At 40.9% G+C, this 13634-nt stretch overlaps 1 protein-coding gene across 2 annotated transcripts in view; it reads left to right on the top strand.

Annotated features, from left to right (window-relative positions):
- The first annotated feature begins 786 nt into the window (after nt 1-786).
- The window catches only part of LOC310648284 (U1 small nuclear ribonucleoprotein 70 kDa-like), a 37870-nt gene continuing 25022 nt past the window's right edge, over nt 787-13634 (top strand). For both annotated transcript variants that reach the window (XM_083376036.1, XM_083376035.1), the window contains exons 1-7: nt 787-887; nt 1621-1777; nt 1930-1992; nt 2191-2245; nt 2557-2621; nt 3385-3447; nt 4817-4898. In XM_083376036.1, the coding sequence (XP_083232162.1) occupies nt 1631-1777; nt 1930-1992; nt 2191-2245; nt 2557-2621; nt 3385-3447; nt 4817-4898 (475 nt within the window). In that variant the 5' untranslated portion in view covers nt 787-887; nt 1621-1630. The remainder of the gene's footprint in view (nt 888-1620; nt 1778-1929; nt 1993-2190; nt 2246-2556; nt 2622-3384; nt 3448-4816; nt 4899-13634) is intronic.

Raw genomic sequence — 13634 nt, 5'->3', positions numbered from 1 at the left:
GTAATAACGATTGTCTCTCTATCTCATCTAAAAGTTGACAAGTACAAATGTGACAAGCTGAAAACGCTAGCTAACCTAAACCGCAAGCAAAGGAAATACAGAAATAACTATAGGAGCTGAGCTTTGTTAACAGAAAATTAGATGGTGATAGATAGGATGTGTACAAAGGGGCTTCCTGGAACATGGGAGGGACAGTGGTTTTAGGCGGTCCGGATAGTTTATCGGATGATTAGGGAAGGGGTGTTGAGTGCGATAGGGAGGGGGGAATCAGCGTCGGGAGCAGGATATAAAAATGTGTCAAACAGCTGTATAAGGTGTGACTGAACTCTTGTGATAACTCCTGTCAGCTCACCAAGCCTTTGCAAACGCTTCTTTTTAAATAAAAACTTTGTTACTGGAATTCCAAGTGAGTTTGTTTTGGGATATTGAGCCACGTCCCAAACAATTGTGACATAGTAATTATGGGAAACAGAGAGGGAATTTTTAGATGATTTAACCTGAGATAGGTACAAATGATTTTATTACTGGACTATTGATTACCCAATCACCACGTTGCTTTCTAAACATTTTGATATTTTGATGTAAAATTGGAAAAATTAATAAAACTTGTTTTAAAAAAAAGAACCGACGCGTAAGGATTCAAGCGTGGTGATGGGGCATCCATCCAAGCATGCGCAGAGTGCGCGCCCAATAGGCCCAGCCTGTGGCGGCGGGAGGTGCTGAAGAAGGGGCGTAGCTCACGGACGATCACGTCGGCCAGTGAGATCCAAAGTGCGTCCGTGAAGTGCGTGTGGTGCGTTGTTTCGTGAGAAGTGGGAGAAGGTCGTTTTCTGGCTCATTCGTGCGGAATAGAGAAGAGGCTCTACTTGGGAATAAAAAGGCCGGGGGTGCGTTGTTGCCGGTAGCGAGTGATCCGAGGGCAGTGATTTTGGGCAAGATCCCATGGGAAGAGGAGGAAGGCCTGCTACAGAACAGGACGTGAGGCGAGCTTGAGGTTGAGAGAAGGGGGAGAGGTCTTTGCGCGCGCAATTTAGAGCAAGTGAGGTTCAAGGGGCTGCTGGGATAACAGCGGCAACAGGCACAACAATCAGAAGCACGCGCTGCTGAGTTCCAAACTCCTCGTGCGCATTACCTTTTTGCAACATGTCATGGGGATCCAGGTCGCGTGCGAGAAAGTGTTTAGAGAAGAGAAGTTAGCCCATGTGGTGAAACCAGGGCTTGAATGCTGAGGAGGTACAGTGGCTTGTACAAATAAAGATTGTAGGAGGGAATGCCACTTTTTAAAAGCTGTCCAATTGCACTATAGAGAACAGTCTGATTTGCAGGGGCCTCTTTCATCTCGAATAGTTTATATATGATAAAGTACTTAAAACAATTTTCCACTTGCCATTTGGAAAAATAAAACTTTAAGGTTAGTTTCTTCTGTGTGAGTAACAAGGTTCAAACTGGTGATATCCCACAAAATATGTCAACCTACTGTTTTTACCCTGTTGCAGACAGATGTTAAGTGTTTATATGTTTGGCTTAAAAAATCTGTTTTGGTTTCCATGCTAATCGCATGGATTAGCCACTGCTGTTCTTTTTTCAAACTTCCTGAATTTTTTTCTCCTTACATGACAGGTGTTTCAAGATGACACAGTTCCTGCCCCCAAATTTGTTGGCACTATTTGCACCCCGTGATCCTATACCCTATCTGCCTCCTTTGGAAAAATTACCCCATGAGAAACATCATAATCAGCCTTATAGTGGTATTGCTCCCTACATCCATGAGTTTGAGGTAGGTCTAGTAGTATTGGTCTTAACTATCTTTTGCTTGTTAGTGGGATATTGGCTAATGCTTGTAGAATCAGAACGATTGTTGTAGCAATTACTTTCTCAACAATTTTGTCTTAATATTCAGAGTTATTACAAAACAGTTTTCTCTTTCAGGACCCACGTGATGCTCCCCCACCTACTCGTGCAGAGACACGGGAGGAACGGATGGAACGGAAGGTATGTATAGCACAAAGTTAAATGTGAAGTATACCGGTATCAGCATTTGCTCTCTTCCAAGGTCCTAAAATAGAAAGAATTAAGTAGAAGGATGTTGAAGAGGTGGCCCTTGTAACATTCAAACAGTTGTTCTTCGTAGAGATATACTGAAAAACAAGATAAGCATTCCTTATGTTTTTTTGGTCCCTTTCATTGCAGAGGCGAGAGAAGATTGAACGCCGACAGCAAGAGGTTGAAAGTGAATTGAAGATGTGTAAGTGAGACACAGTAGAAAGCTGTAAAGCAGGGGTGTCAAACTTGCAATGTGACGTGTTGCAACACATCACAACTTTTTTGCCATTGCCAGCAATGGGGTGGGTGCGGTTTCATTATGATGCATCCGGCCCATGGGCCGGCAGTTTGACACCCCTGCTGTAAAGGAATGGATTCTTTTTATCATTAACTTAAAATTAATAGCAACCCCATTAATTAAAAATGAGGCCTGGCACTTGTAAAAAAAAAGGGAAGTAGAAGTATATTTTTTCTCATTTCTTCTGTAATCTGATTCATTATCTTTTCTTTTAGGGGATCCACATAATGATCCCAATGCTCAAGGAGATGCCTTCAAGACACTTTTTGTGGCCAGAGTTGTAAGTTATTTACTTTTCCTTCTATCAGTGGTTAGATTAAAATGCATGTAAACAATTTGCTAGCCCCATGCAGCTCTTGATTGTGCTTTTGGTGACCTGTTGTGCTCCAGACATCACTATACCCAGTACCTTGCAGTCTAGTTCAGTGGTCCCCAACCCCTGGTCCGTGCACCAGTACTGGGCCACGGCATGCCAGCAACCGGTCCACACAAACAAGCAAAGCCCCATGCAGGCAGCACACAAAACCACACTCTGGTCTGCGGGAAAACCTCTCTCCACAGAACCGGTCCCTGGTGCCCAAAAGGTTGGGGACCTCTGGTCTAGTTGATCACCTGCTGGGAAATGGGGAAAGGATGGTTGTTTTTTCACTATATAAAAACCAGTGCAGCTGGGATTGCTCAAGGACAGGATAGGTGTAATTTTACTAAAGAAAAGTCCAGTTGCGATGACTCAACTTCCAGACAACTCTACCTGGATGACCGAGAATTTTCATTGACATACTTCCCCAATTCCATCCCCAGATTTTCTTTCCAAGAAAGAATTTGGTGGTGGTGATTGGGGAAGCATAATTTCTGAGAAGAGGGGCTTCCTTCATTCCACTTGGTAAAGAATGTACATGCTGAGGTTTGCTCTACATCCAGTTTATTGTTTATAAGAGCTTTTGAGGTGCCAGATGAATCAGCTAGCTTCTTTAATAGTCATAGAGAGATGTGTTATTGGTTTTCCATTAGTTTTAACTCTGTTCTTCCTACTTACGTTCCAGAATTATGATACAACAGAGTCCAAGCTGAGGAGAGAGTTTGAAGTCTATGGACCCATCAAAAGAGTGAGTGATTAGTTTAGATCAATGGTTCTCAACCTGTGGTCCTGGACCCCTGGGGGGGCTGCAGTGTCAGAGGGGGTCTGCAAAGGCTTGGAGAAATGTTATGATTTAAATCTTAAGTTAAATTTTGATCCGTGGCCACAAAAGGTATTTAAAAGGTGTCTGTGGTGAAGAAAAGGTTGAGAACCACTGGTTTAGATGATTCCTCCAGAAAACACATATTTTCACAATGGAAAGGGAGGTGCCCTGTTTTCTGAGCACCTTTTTGTATTCTTCATAGTCTAGGTTGAGATCATATTCCTATTTACTATTTAACATTCCTGCTTTTGCTCTCTAAGGGAAGGAATTAGTGTTTTCCCATGATAGGTTTTTTTTTCATGTAAAAATATACTTAAGAAATTTCAGAAGGGATGTAAAATAAGATGATACAGTGTGGTTTTGGGGTCCTTATCTCAAAAATCTAAAATTTGCAAAGGCAATACCAGCTGAAGTTTCATAGTTGCAATCATAGTGACTGATTAGACAATATAAATAAAAGGGAAGAAAGACATTCATATAAGGAATCTTCCTGTGGAAATCCTTACCCAGACAATAATAGAAGAGCGTAAAAAGAGGATGCTGATATTTTTTTTTCATTTGACTGGTAATCTATTAATTGATGGGATTCTTCAAAGTGGTATTTTTTAGAACTCAAATGGAGATTGTCAGGGATGTGAAAACTGCAGGTTAGGTGGGTGGGGTTTCAATATTTGTGCATGGCTAAAAGGCAAAATGAGGCAAGGCATATATTAAACATTCCTTAAAATGTAACAAATACAACTTTCTAAAAAGACATTTAAAGTACTCAATTTGCCTCCTTAATACCATCTTCAGACCCTTAAAAACAAAACATTTTGTAGCACTTTGCTATTACATAACCCTGCAAAATTATCGAAATGTAAATGTATAAACAAAACATACCCCTTATTTATTTATTTATTTATTTTAATTCCATTTATATCCCGCCCTTCTCCGAAGACTCAGGGCGGCTTACAAGCTTAGCAGTAGCCTTCATTCTATGTATATGCCTGCTTATTAGGGCTTTCACACACACACCCAAGCGGCATTATTACAAAGTCAGCTTATTGCCCCCAACAATCTGGGTCCTCATTTTACCTACCTCGGAAGGATGGAAGGCTGAGTCAACCTTGAGCCTGGTGGGATGCGAACCTGCACTAATTGCAGGCAGCTGGTGTTACTTAAGGAGGCATTAGCCCACTGCTAATGTTGGAGTATAATTTTTAGTGAGTTGTGTGAAGCCCAATATAACCCTCAGACTGCTGTTGTATGGGCTTCCCTGAGGCTGTATGCCTGTTTAATTATTCCTTTTTAGATCTACATGGTATACAATAAGCACTCCAGCAAGCCACGTGGCTACGCCTTCATTGAATACGAACATGAACGTGACATGCACTGTAAGTCCTTTTATGTGATGACTTTAACCTTTTATGTATTTTAAAAAATAAATTTAATCTAAATTAACTTTTTATTATAAAAAGCATGTGTTTTATAAACATCCTCTAACTATTTTAAGCCCTTAAGTTGTTGAGGGCTTGGGTTTCCCCCCAACAGGTAAGTACAGAGTGGGAGAGCATAATTTGGTTTGGTGAACACCCAAGTTCCATTAATACAGCTCAGATAGTTTTTCAAGGGATCTTTATCTGATTAACAGTGTAGTCTAAAAGGAAGGAAGTTTTTATCTGTTTCTCTTAGTAGACTGTAATTCTTGGAAGGTACTGTATTGGGTCTCTCAGTTTATTCTAGGTAAGATGTTTCTCTTGGGAGCATCCTTTTCATTCCTTATCTAGTTTTGGAAAATCTAATTAATGTAGTTGGGGTGCCCCAAATTTAATCTGTGTGCTAAAGTAACAGGCAACAGTTCCTGTCCTTATCCCTTAAATTCCTGTGTTTGGGATGGATCCCTATAAGCTAAGGGTAGGCAGCTATTCATGCCAGCATCTTTTGGGGAAGGCTAGAGTTGCTGCTTGTATTATGGGGCCCAGGAAAAGTTTTATTTATTTATTTTATTTTAATTCCATTTATATCCCGCCCTTCTCCGAAGACTCAGGGCGGCTTACAAGCTTAGCAGTAGCCTTCATTCTATGTATATGCCTGCTTATTAGGGCTTTCACACACACCCCCAAGCGGCATTATTACAAAGTCAGCTTAATTGCCCCCAACAATCTGGGTCCTCATTTTACCTACCTCGGAAGGATGGAAGGCTGAGTCAACCTTGAGCCTGGTGGGATGCGAACCTGCACTAATTGCAGGCAGCTGGTGTTACTTAAGGAGGCATTAGCCCACTGCTCCACCAAGGCTCAGTTGCCCCTGAACTGTTGCCCATTCTTTTATGTTAAATTTTTAAAGAGGGAGAATGAATACTATGAAGTTCTTCTGAAGCAAGTGTTACTTTGAGGGTGAAGGTTCGTTCTCCGAGCTTGTGTGTTTCAGAACATTTTGTTAACAGGCTAGGTAACATCTTCAGCGGCATTTAGGGGATGACTGTGTCAGTTCTCTTCTGTTTATAAGGGCTTCAGGTGTGGGTGTGTCAAGTGAGGGTCTTGTGATGGGTCAGGTGTGAGTCATCAGACAGGCTTGTGATGGGAATGTTACTTCAGGTCAGGGACTTGTGATGGGGAGATTATATCAGGTCAGGGTCATTGGAAGGTGAACTGGGGGGTTGGTAGTAGGTTGGTGCTGTCTTCTGTTGGCTGTGCAATTGATTTGCATTCTGAGGGGTTCATAGGCTGGTTGTAGATCAATGTATCTTGATGGAATTGCTTGTGGAGTGCCAGGCTTCGATGAACTCACAAGCGTGGCAGGTGATAGTGTAGCCGATGATTTTAGTGTTGCTCCAATTGAACTGGTACTGTTTGGTGTCATGTGGGTAGCGATTTAAGGATTTGGGATCGTGTCGTTTGACTGCTAGCCGGTGTTCGTGGATCCTGTTTTTTAATTGACATGTTTGTCCCAGGTAGAATTGGTTGCAATTGTTACAGTTGATTTTGTAGGTAACATTGTTTCTTTCATCCTTCTGTGTCTTGACTTTGGTTCTGGATAATTCCTGGTGTAGTGTGGCTGTGGGTTTGTGGGCTATCGTTATTCCTAGGGGTTGGAGAATTCTGGCTGTCATTTCTGACACACCTTTTGTGTATGGTAGGGTTAGGTTTTGCATGGCGGTGTGGTGTGGTTTGGGTGCTGTGTGTTGGAATACAAAGTTTTTTAATATAAACAGAAGAGCACTGACACAGACATCCCCTAAATGCCGCTGAAGATGTTACCTAGCTTGGTAACAAAACATTCGGAAACCAACCCACAAGCTTGGAGAATGAACCTTCACCCTCATCCTATACCCGAGCTACAGATATTTGCCACTATTGCAAAGTGTTACTTTGACCTGAAGTTGTGTTTTGAAAAGATGATGATGTTGAGAGGCTGTTATGAGCGGGGTGTATTAATTCTATGTTCTTATTGTCACTGCAGCCACCTTTCTGATGGCTATTGCCACTGCTGGCTTGCAGCTGATCCTTATGCTTCCCCTTTACAACATCTCATTGTATGGTTGGTATAATTGGTAAGAATCTCAGTACCCAACACACTTCTATACACAAGCCAGGTCAAAGGGAGATGCTAGATAATATGGCTTAGTTGGGGATGGAGGGAATGAAGGAAGGAATCTATTTCTCTTTTTATTTCTATGCAGGTAGTCCTCAACTTATGACCACAATTGAGCCCAAAATTTCTTTTGCTAAGAGAGACAGTTAAGTGAGTTTTGCCCCATTTTATAACCTTCCTTGCCACAGTTGTTAAGTGAATCACTGCAGTTGTTAGTAATGGTTGTTAAGTGAATCTGGCTTCCCCGTTGACTGTCAGAAGGTCACAAAAGGTGATCACGTGACCCTGGGACATTGCAACCATCATAAATATTAGTCAGTTGCCAAGCATCTGAATTTTGATCATGTGACCATGGAGATGCTGCAACAGTCATAAGTGTGAAAAACAGTCATAAGTCACTTTGCTGTTATAACTTTAAACAGTCACTGAATGAACTGTTGTTAAGTCAAGGACTACCTGTACAACTCTCTTGCTGTGTAGGAGAAAAAGAAATAGGTTCCTCATGCTCTAATGTTAGTTCTGCATTTTTCAGCCTAAATTAAATGGAGAGGGAGGGAACAACAGGCCAGCCATTTCTGGAATAGCTCAAATATCCTGAGCGAATCCTCCCTCCTTAAATCACACAGGTACTATTTTGTAATCTATAGACTTAAACAAGCAAACTGGAGAGAGAAATAGGCAGAATATGTTTCAAAGGAATCAAAATATTTCTGTAGCATATGAAACTGGTAGAAAACAGTTATATTTCATATTGCCTAATCCAAAATAAATGTTTCCTCTTAATCACATATTCTAATTTGTGATTTGTACATTATATACAGTAAGGGATATCTTGCTTGAGTGAACATGTTCCTGGAATCTGTTCTTGAATTTAAACGTTAAAGTTGTACTTAGATAATGGAAACTTTCTTTCCAGTTTCTAGATTATTTGAGTTAGAAATAGGATTGGAAAAGAACTGATGTGGTTCCCATCTTGAAAAAAGGGGAAAAAAACAGACCCTGGAAACTACAGACCAATCAACCTAACTTCAATTCTTGGGAAGATACTGGAAAAGATAATAAAAAATCAGTTCTGCGAACACCTAGAAACAAATTGTTATAACTAGAATCCAGCACGGGTTTGTTAAAAACAGATCTTGCCAAACCAATCTTATTTCATTCTTTGACAAAGTGACTAAATTAGTAGACCAGTGAAATGCTGTAGACCAGGGGTGTCAAACTCGCCACGTGACGTGTCGTGACATCTCGGAACTTTTTTCCCCTTGCTGGAGCTGAGGTGGGCACAGCTTCTGCATGATGCATCCAGCCCATGGGCTGGCAGTTTGACACCCCTGCTGTAGACATAGTATACTTAGATTTCAGTACGACAAAGTAGACCACAGCCTACTTCTTCGTAAGCTAGAAAGATGTGGGATAGACCGCATCACCACCTGATGGATTTGTAACTGGCTGACAAACCATACTCAATGAGTAGTCCTTAATGGTACTACATCTACATGGAGGGAAGTAAGCAGTGGGGTACCAAAAGGTTCCAATACATTCATAAATGACTTAGATGAGGTAATAGAAGGGGAACTGATTAAATTTACAGATGACACCAAGCTGGCAGGAATAGCCAACATCCCAGAAGACGAGCTCAGGATCCAAAAAGATCTTGACAGACTTGAACAATTGGCCCTATCCAACAAAATGAAATTTAATGTGGAGAAAAGCAAGGTTTTACACCTACCATGTTTCCCTGAAAATAAGACCCAGTGTTATAATTTTTTTGCCTCCAAAAGAGGTGCCAGGTCTTATTTTGGGGGGGGGATGTCTTACCCACTTACCTTAGGACCGCCGCAGCCAGGCCTCCCACGGCCCGACACCTGCCTTGCTGGCCCACTTCTGCTGCTGCTTGTTGCCGCTCACGCGTGTTGCCCCCCAGCCTCTGTTTTGCCAGCAGAGGCCTTCAGGGAAGGTCTCTGCAGCTGAGAAACGACCTCCAGAAAGGCCTCTGACGGTGAAACGGGGGGGCACCATGCACATCAGTCTGGGGCAGAGTACATATTTTTGCATGTGTCCTGAAGTTTTGCTTGATAGGAAGCAGCACTGAGGATATTTGACCTCTACTTTTAGCTAGTAAATTAATGGGCATTTGTACTAGTAGCCTAACTTGGGACACAAAGCTAAGTAGGTAGATTTTTTTCTAACTATCCCTGGTATGGCTTGCCAAGGTCATAATGAAACTTGAAGTGGGGCATGATTGGGATGTCTGTCTCAACAGAGATTCGAACTCACTGTTCCCCTGAAATAAGGGTTTCTTCATGAAAGCAGGCAACTATACCACTGTTGCTGGGTTCCTGAATACTGGTAGGGCATTTCAGACACATCACACATTTGTTTCTTTTGTATCTTTTTTTTCTCTCTGGCTTCTTTAGTGTAGCTCTTTCAGTTCATTGAGAGCTTTCCATTCTGCCTGAAAGAGGCTATACCTAGGAATGTTAAGAAAGCTGATGGCTAACATTCAGGACTTCTTTATGGGGGTGCAATGGCTTAAAGATGCTGGAGTTGTCATCCAGAGATGGTTGGCACTCTGGTGGTTCAAGCCCATGGCACCGCATGGCAGAGTGAGTTCCTGTCATTTGCCCCAGTTCCTGCCCACCTATCAGTTTGAAAGCATATAAAAATGCAAGTAGGGAAATAGGTACCACTTAGGTGGGAAAAGCTAGCAGTGTTCCATATGGAAGTGGGAGCCGGTGCTGGACCTGCCCAGATGTAAGGCGAGGCTGGCAGAAGAAAGCTCAGATGACCGGACATCCCCCAAATGCTGCTAGCCAGCTGGTGCAAAGCTAGTTCTTCCCCCGTGGTGTACTGTGGATATTGTGCATGTGTGAAGAATGAACTAGCAACCTTAGACTGCCAGAACTACTCTGGTAAAGAGGGGGTGTGTGTGGTGGTGGAGAGACTTCTTTGGCCTCCCTGAATTTGTAGTTGTAAGAATATCTTTTGTATGTGTGTGTGTGTGTAATTCAAAGAAGGTTAAAATACAAAACACCAAAAACAAGACATTAAAAAGAAAGAGTGTCTTAGAAAACACACAGACATACATATAGTATCTGCCCTAGTTTAATGTTGATTAACATAATACAACAGTGTTAGTTTCCCACCCATTGCAAAACAGTCCAAGAGTTTTAAACTGCTAAACTACTACATCTGTTTACAAATTGTTAGCCTGTTATCTATATGCTATATCAGGGGTGTCAAACTGCCAGCCCGCGGGCCGGATGCATTACGTGGAAGCCGCGCCCACCCCATTGCCGGCAATGGAGAAAAAGCTCTGATACGTCACGCGATGTCACGTGACATCGCAAGTTTGACATGTCTGTACTATATTAATAACAAAATAGTTAACAGGAAAAACAATAATAAAAATATATAAGTATAAAAGTAGTAAAATTATTGATAAAAAAGACAAGATTGAAATTCCAAAACCCTCTGTTAACATACTGTTGTTGTAATGAACTCATAGAAAATTACCACTTCAATGCCAGTTCATCCCAAAAATTAACCCTAATTGGTCCCAGATCAAATATTCATGTTTGTTTCTTAATGCCATCTCTTATCAGTTACTGATTGATTAAATAAAATTTACTGCCAGAGAATCACACTCTTGGCTCTGACATTTTCTGCAGTCTGTTGTTTCTGAGTCTATATTTGTCAATTTAAAAACACATTCCTTTTGTGGATCTAAAGCAGGGGTGTCAAACTGCCGGCCCGTGGGCCGGATGCATCATAGCAAAACCGTGCCCCACCCCATTGCCGGCAATGGCAAAAAAGTTGTGATGCGTCACGACATGTGACGTTGCGAGTTTGACACCCCTGATCTAAAGTAGGGTCGGTTTCTTCAGAATATTTTCCATGGTCTTTATGAGTTCATCAAACCTTTTAGAAAAAAAATCAGAGATTGCATGTTACTAAACAGTCTCTTCCCCCGTCCCCCAGTGTTAGCCGCCTCCTCTCTTATTGCTCAGTGGAGTAGATAAGCAGAACAGGCAACAAACAAAAGGAACTATTTTGATCCAAAACCATTTTTCAAGTTAATAAAATACAGATTCTTTGTGGTGAATATTCAATAAGATATAGTCCAAATATAAACACTTTCACCATCCAAAGACACATGCTGCGTTTCCATATGAGAAAGTAGAAGCTGGTGTAAACAACCAAATAAAGAGAAAACAGAAAAAGCAAATAGAGTCCAGCTGGGGATTGAAATAAGTCAGCATTCAGCCAGCCAATTAACATTTGAAGATAAAGAACAAAAATAAAAGTTCAAAAAGTGAAGTTAAAAGTCTTACAAAAATGTACTGCTGGTAGGAAGAGATGTAAAAAGACCATTGACTTTCTGGCTGCTCCCACAAGGAGCTGCAGTCTTCAAGATTCCCCCTCCCAGCTGTCTGAAAGTCTTCTTGGGTCATTCCTAAGTGCCCCCATTCAAATCCAGGGGGCAGGGCCGCCAAAGAATCAGCTCTGGTAGCAAACAGCAGATCGTGGGTAAGAGAAGAAAAAAAAGGTCTCACCTTTCAGCAGCCGTCTTGGGGAGGAGTCCGAAGATATCTTCTGTTAGATATAGGTAATCATTGGAATTGGGATTTTAAAATGGAGAAATTAAATGAGACCATTATCAGTTTATCTTTTCCAAGTCAGTACTGTATCAGGAAAAAAGCCTTTCCCAACCTTAAGTCTTCTGAATATATAAGATTACAGTTCTTATTATTCCCAGAATATTCTCTTTGTGAATGATTGTAGTCCCTATTGGTGGGAACTACTTGGGAAGACTAATCTAGACTGTCCAAAGCAAGGACAAGACAAAATGGTGAACTCCATAAAGACTGACAATCATTCTTCATATTAGTCTTGTATCAAGACACTATTGAGTTGTTGAGATAATTAAACAATCCAATCTTTTCCCATGAAAATTAGTTGCTGGCCCGTAAATCCAGGGGAATAATGATAAATTTCATCCTTGAGTTTCAAATTGGCTAACAAAATAGCTATCTGATTTTAATACTGAGCTGTAAGCCATATAGTGTGATCGATTTATATCGGTCCCTTGACGGACTATCTAAAAACTAAGTCCTCTTGGAACCTTTCAGTTCTATAACTTTCCCTATTCAGACCAGATAACGGGCTGTGCTAATTCTGAAAAATGTGTGAACAGTAATGTAACAATCTACCTAAAAAGACCATGTACTTGCATATTTATTTGTTTTCATAAAATATGCCTTCCAATAAAATACATGAAAGTAGTAGAACCAGTGGAAATCAAATGCCTTTTCCCTTGTTATTTCTCCCTCTTGATACTTGCATGCAAGCATGTGGAAATTGGAAGAAATAAGTTTTTCTCTTTTGAGGAGGGGATTTCTGTGTTAAAAGTGAATGTTTCCTCTCATCGTTTGAAAGTCAGGTGGCTGACCTCTCAGATAAGATTTGAGGCTCCAATTTCGTATTCAGAAGCTTTGAATTGTAAATTTACTGGTATTAGTAGAATGTATGTATATCAGAGAATAGTTCCTGATTAGTTGCCCCCCATCATTCCACATGGTGATGTTCATATCCCATCAGAAATCTTCGGTCTTCTGAAAAAATCAAGAGGTTTTTATGATAGGCCCATTCCGCTTTATGTAAAATGTCCTAGAAGGTAAGATTCAGTACAGAGGGAGGTTTCAGGTAAGCATGCTGCAATTCTTTTTTCCTCTGACTGACCTCTTCATTAGAAAACACCGAGCTTCATCTCCTTTCTACGATAAACTGGAGGTGGATTAGTGACTCTAGTCTACTGGCTACCTTACCTGGAGAGGAGCCATGAGATTGGAAGAGATGATGGTGTGTCATCGTGTCCAACATCAAACTTGACTGATTCTCGGCCTGATGAATGGCTTCAAAGACCAGAGTGACATCTTTGCTATGAGACACAGTTTGGTAATGACAATTCAGTCAAGTCACATGTTTCAAAATTTCCATTTTTTAATGGAGAAGGGAGGATGGTGTCTATGTGGCAACCGAAAATGAGTAGGAATAATGGCTGCAGCCATGCTCATTTGTAGAGTTGACAGTTGGCAGACAGTTGAGAAATGCATCCCTCATCAAAGCTTGCCTGAGTAAACCAGACAAGGTGAAAATGTTTTCAGTGGTAAGATGTTACAGTATTAATTTTCTTAAAGGCTTTTGCTCAAATCTATTTTTCAATATTTTTTTGAAGTAATACTTTTTCTGACTGCAAGTCTATACACTAGAATCCATTTCTATGAGAATTAGCACCCCCCTAAGAGGAAATGATGAAGCACATTTCTGCATTATTTCTATGTACAAACATAGAGAAATTCTGTCATATTTTTATGTCCCCATGAGTTTATTTCCCTCCAGTATGTGTATAACCTTGCAAAGCTTATTACTTTTAAAAAATTGTGGGTTTTTAAACCCAACCACAAATATTTCCCTTGCAATTTTGTACAAACACTTCTTTTTCTAGTCCCAGATGTTTTAATTAAGTCATTACA

Source organism: Vipera ursinii (assembly GCF_947247035.1).
Source record: "Vipera ursinii genome assembly, chromosome: W".
In the NCBI taxonomy this organism is placed as follows: Eukaryota; Metazoa; Chordata; class Lepidosauria; order Squamata; family Viperidae; genus Vipera; species Vipera ursinii.
Note: the sequence above shows the minus strand (reverse complement) of the source record. Positions and strands in the feature narration are given on the sequence as shown.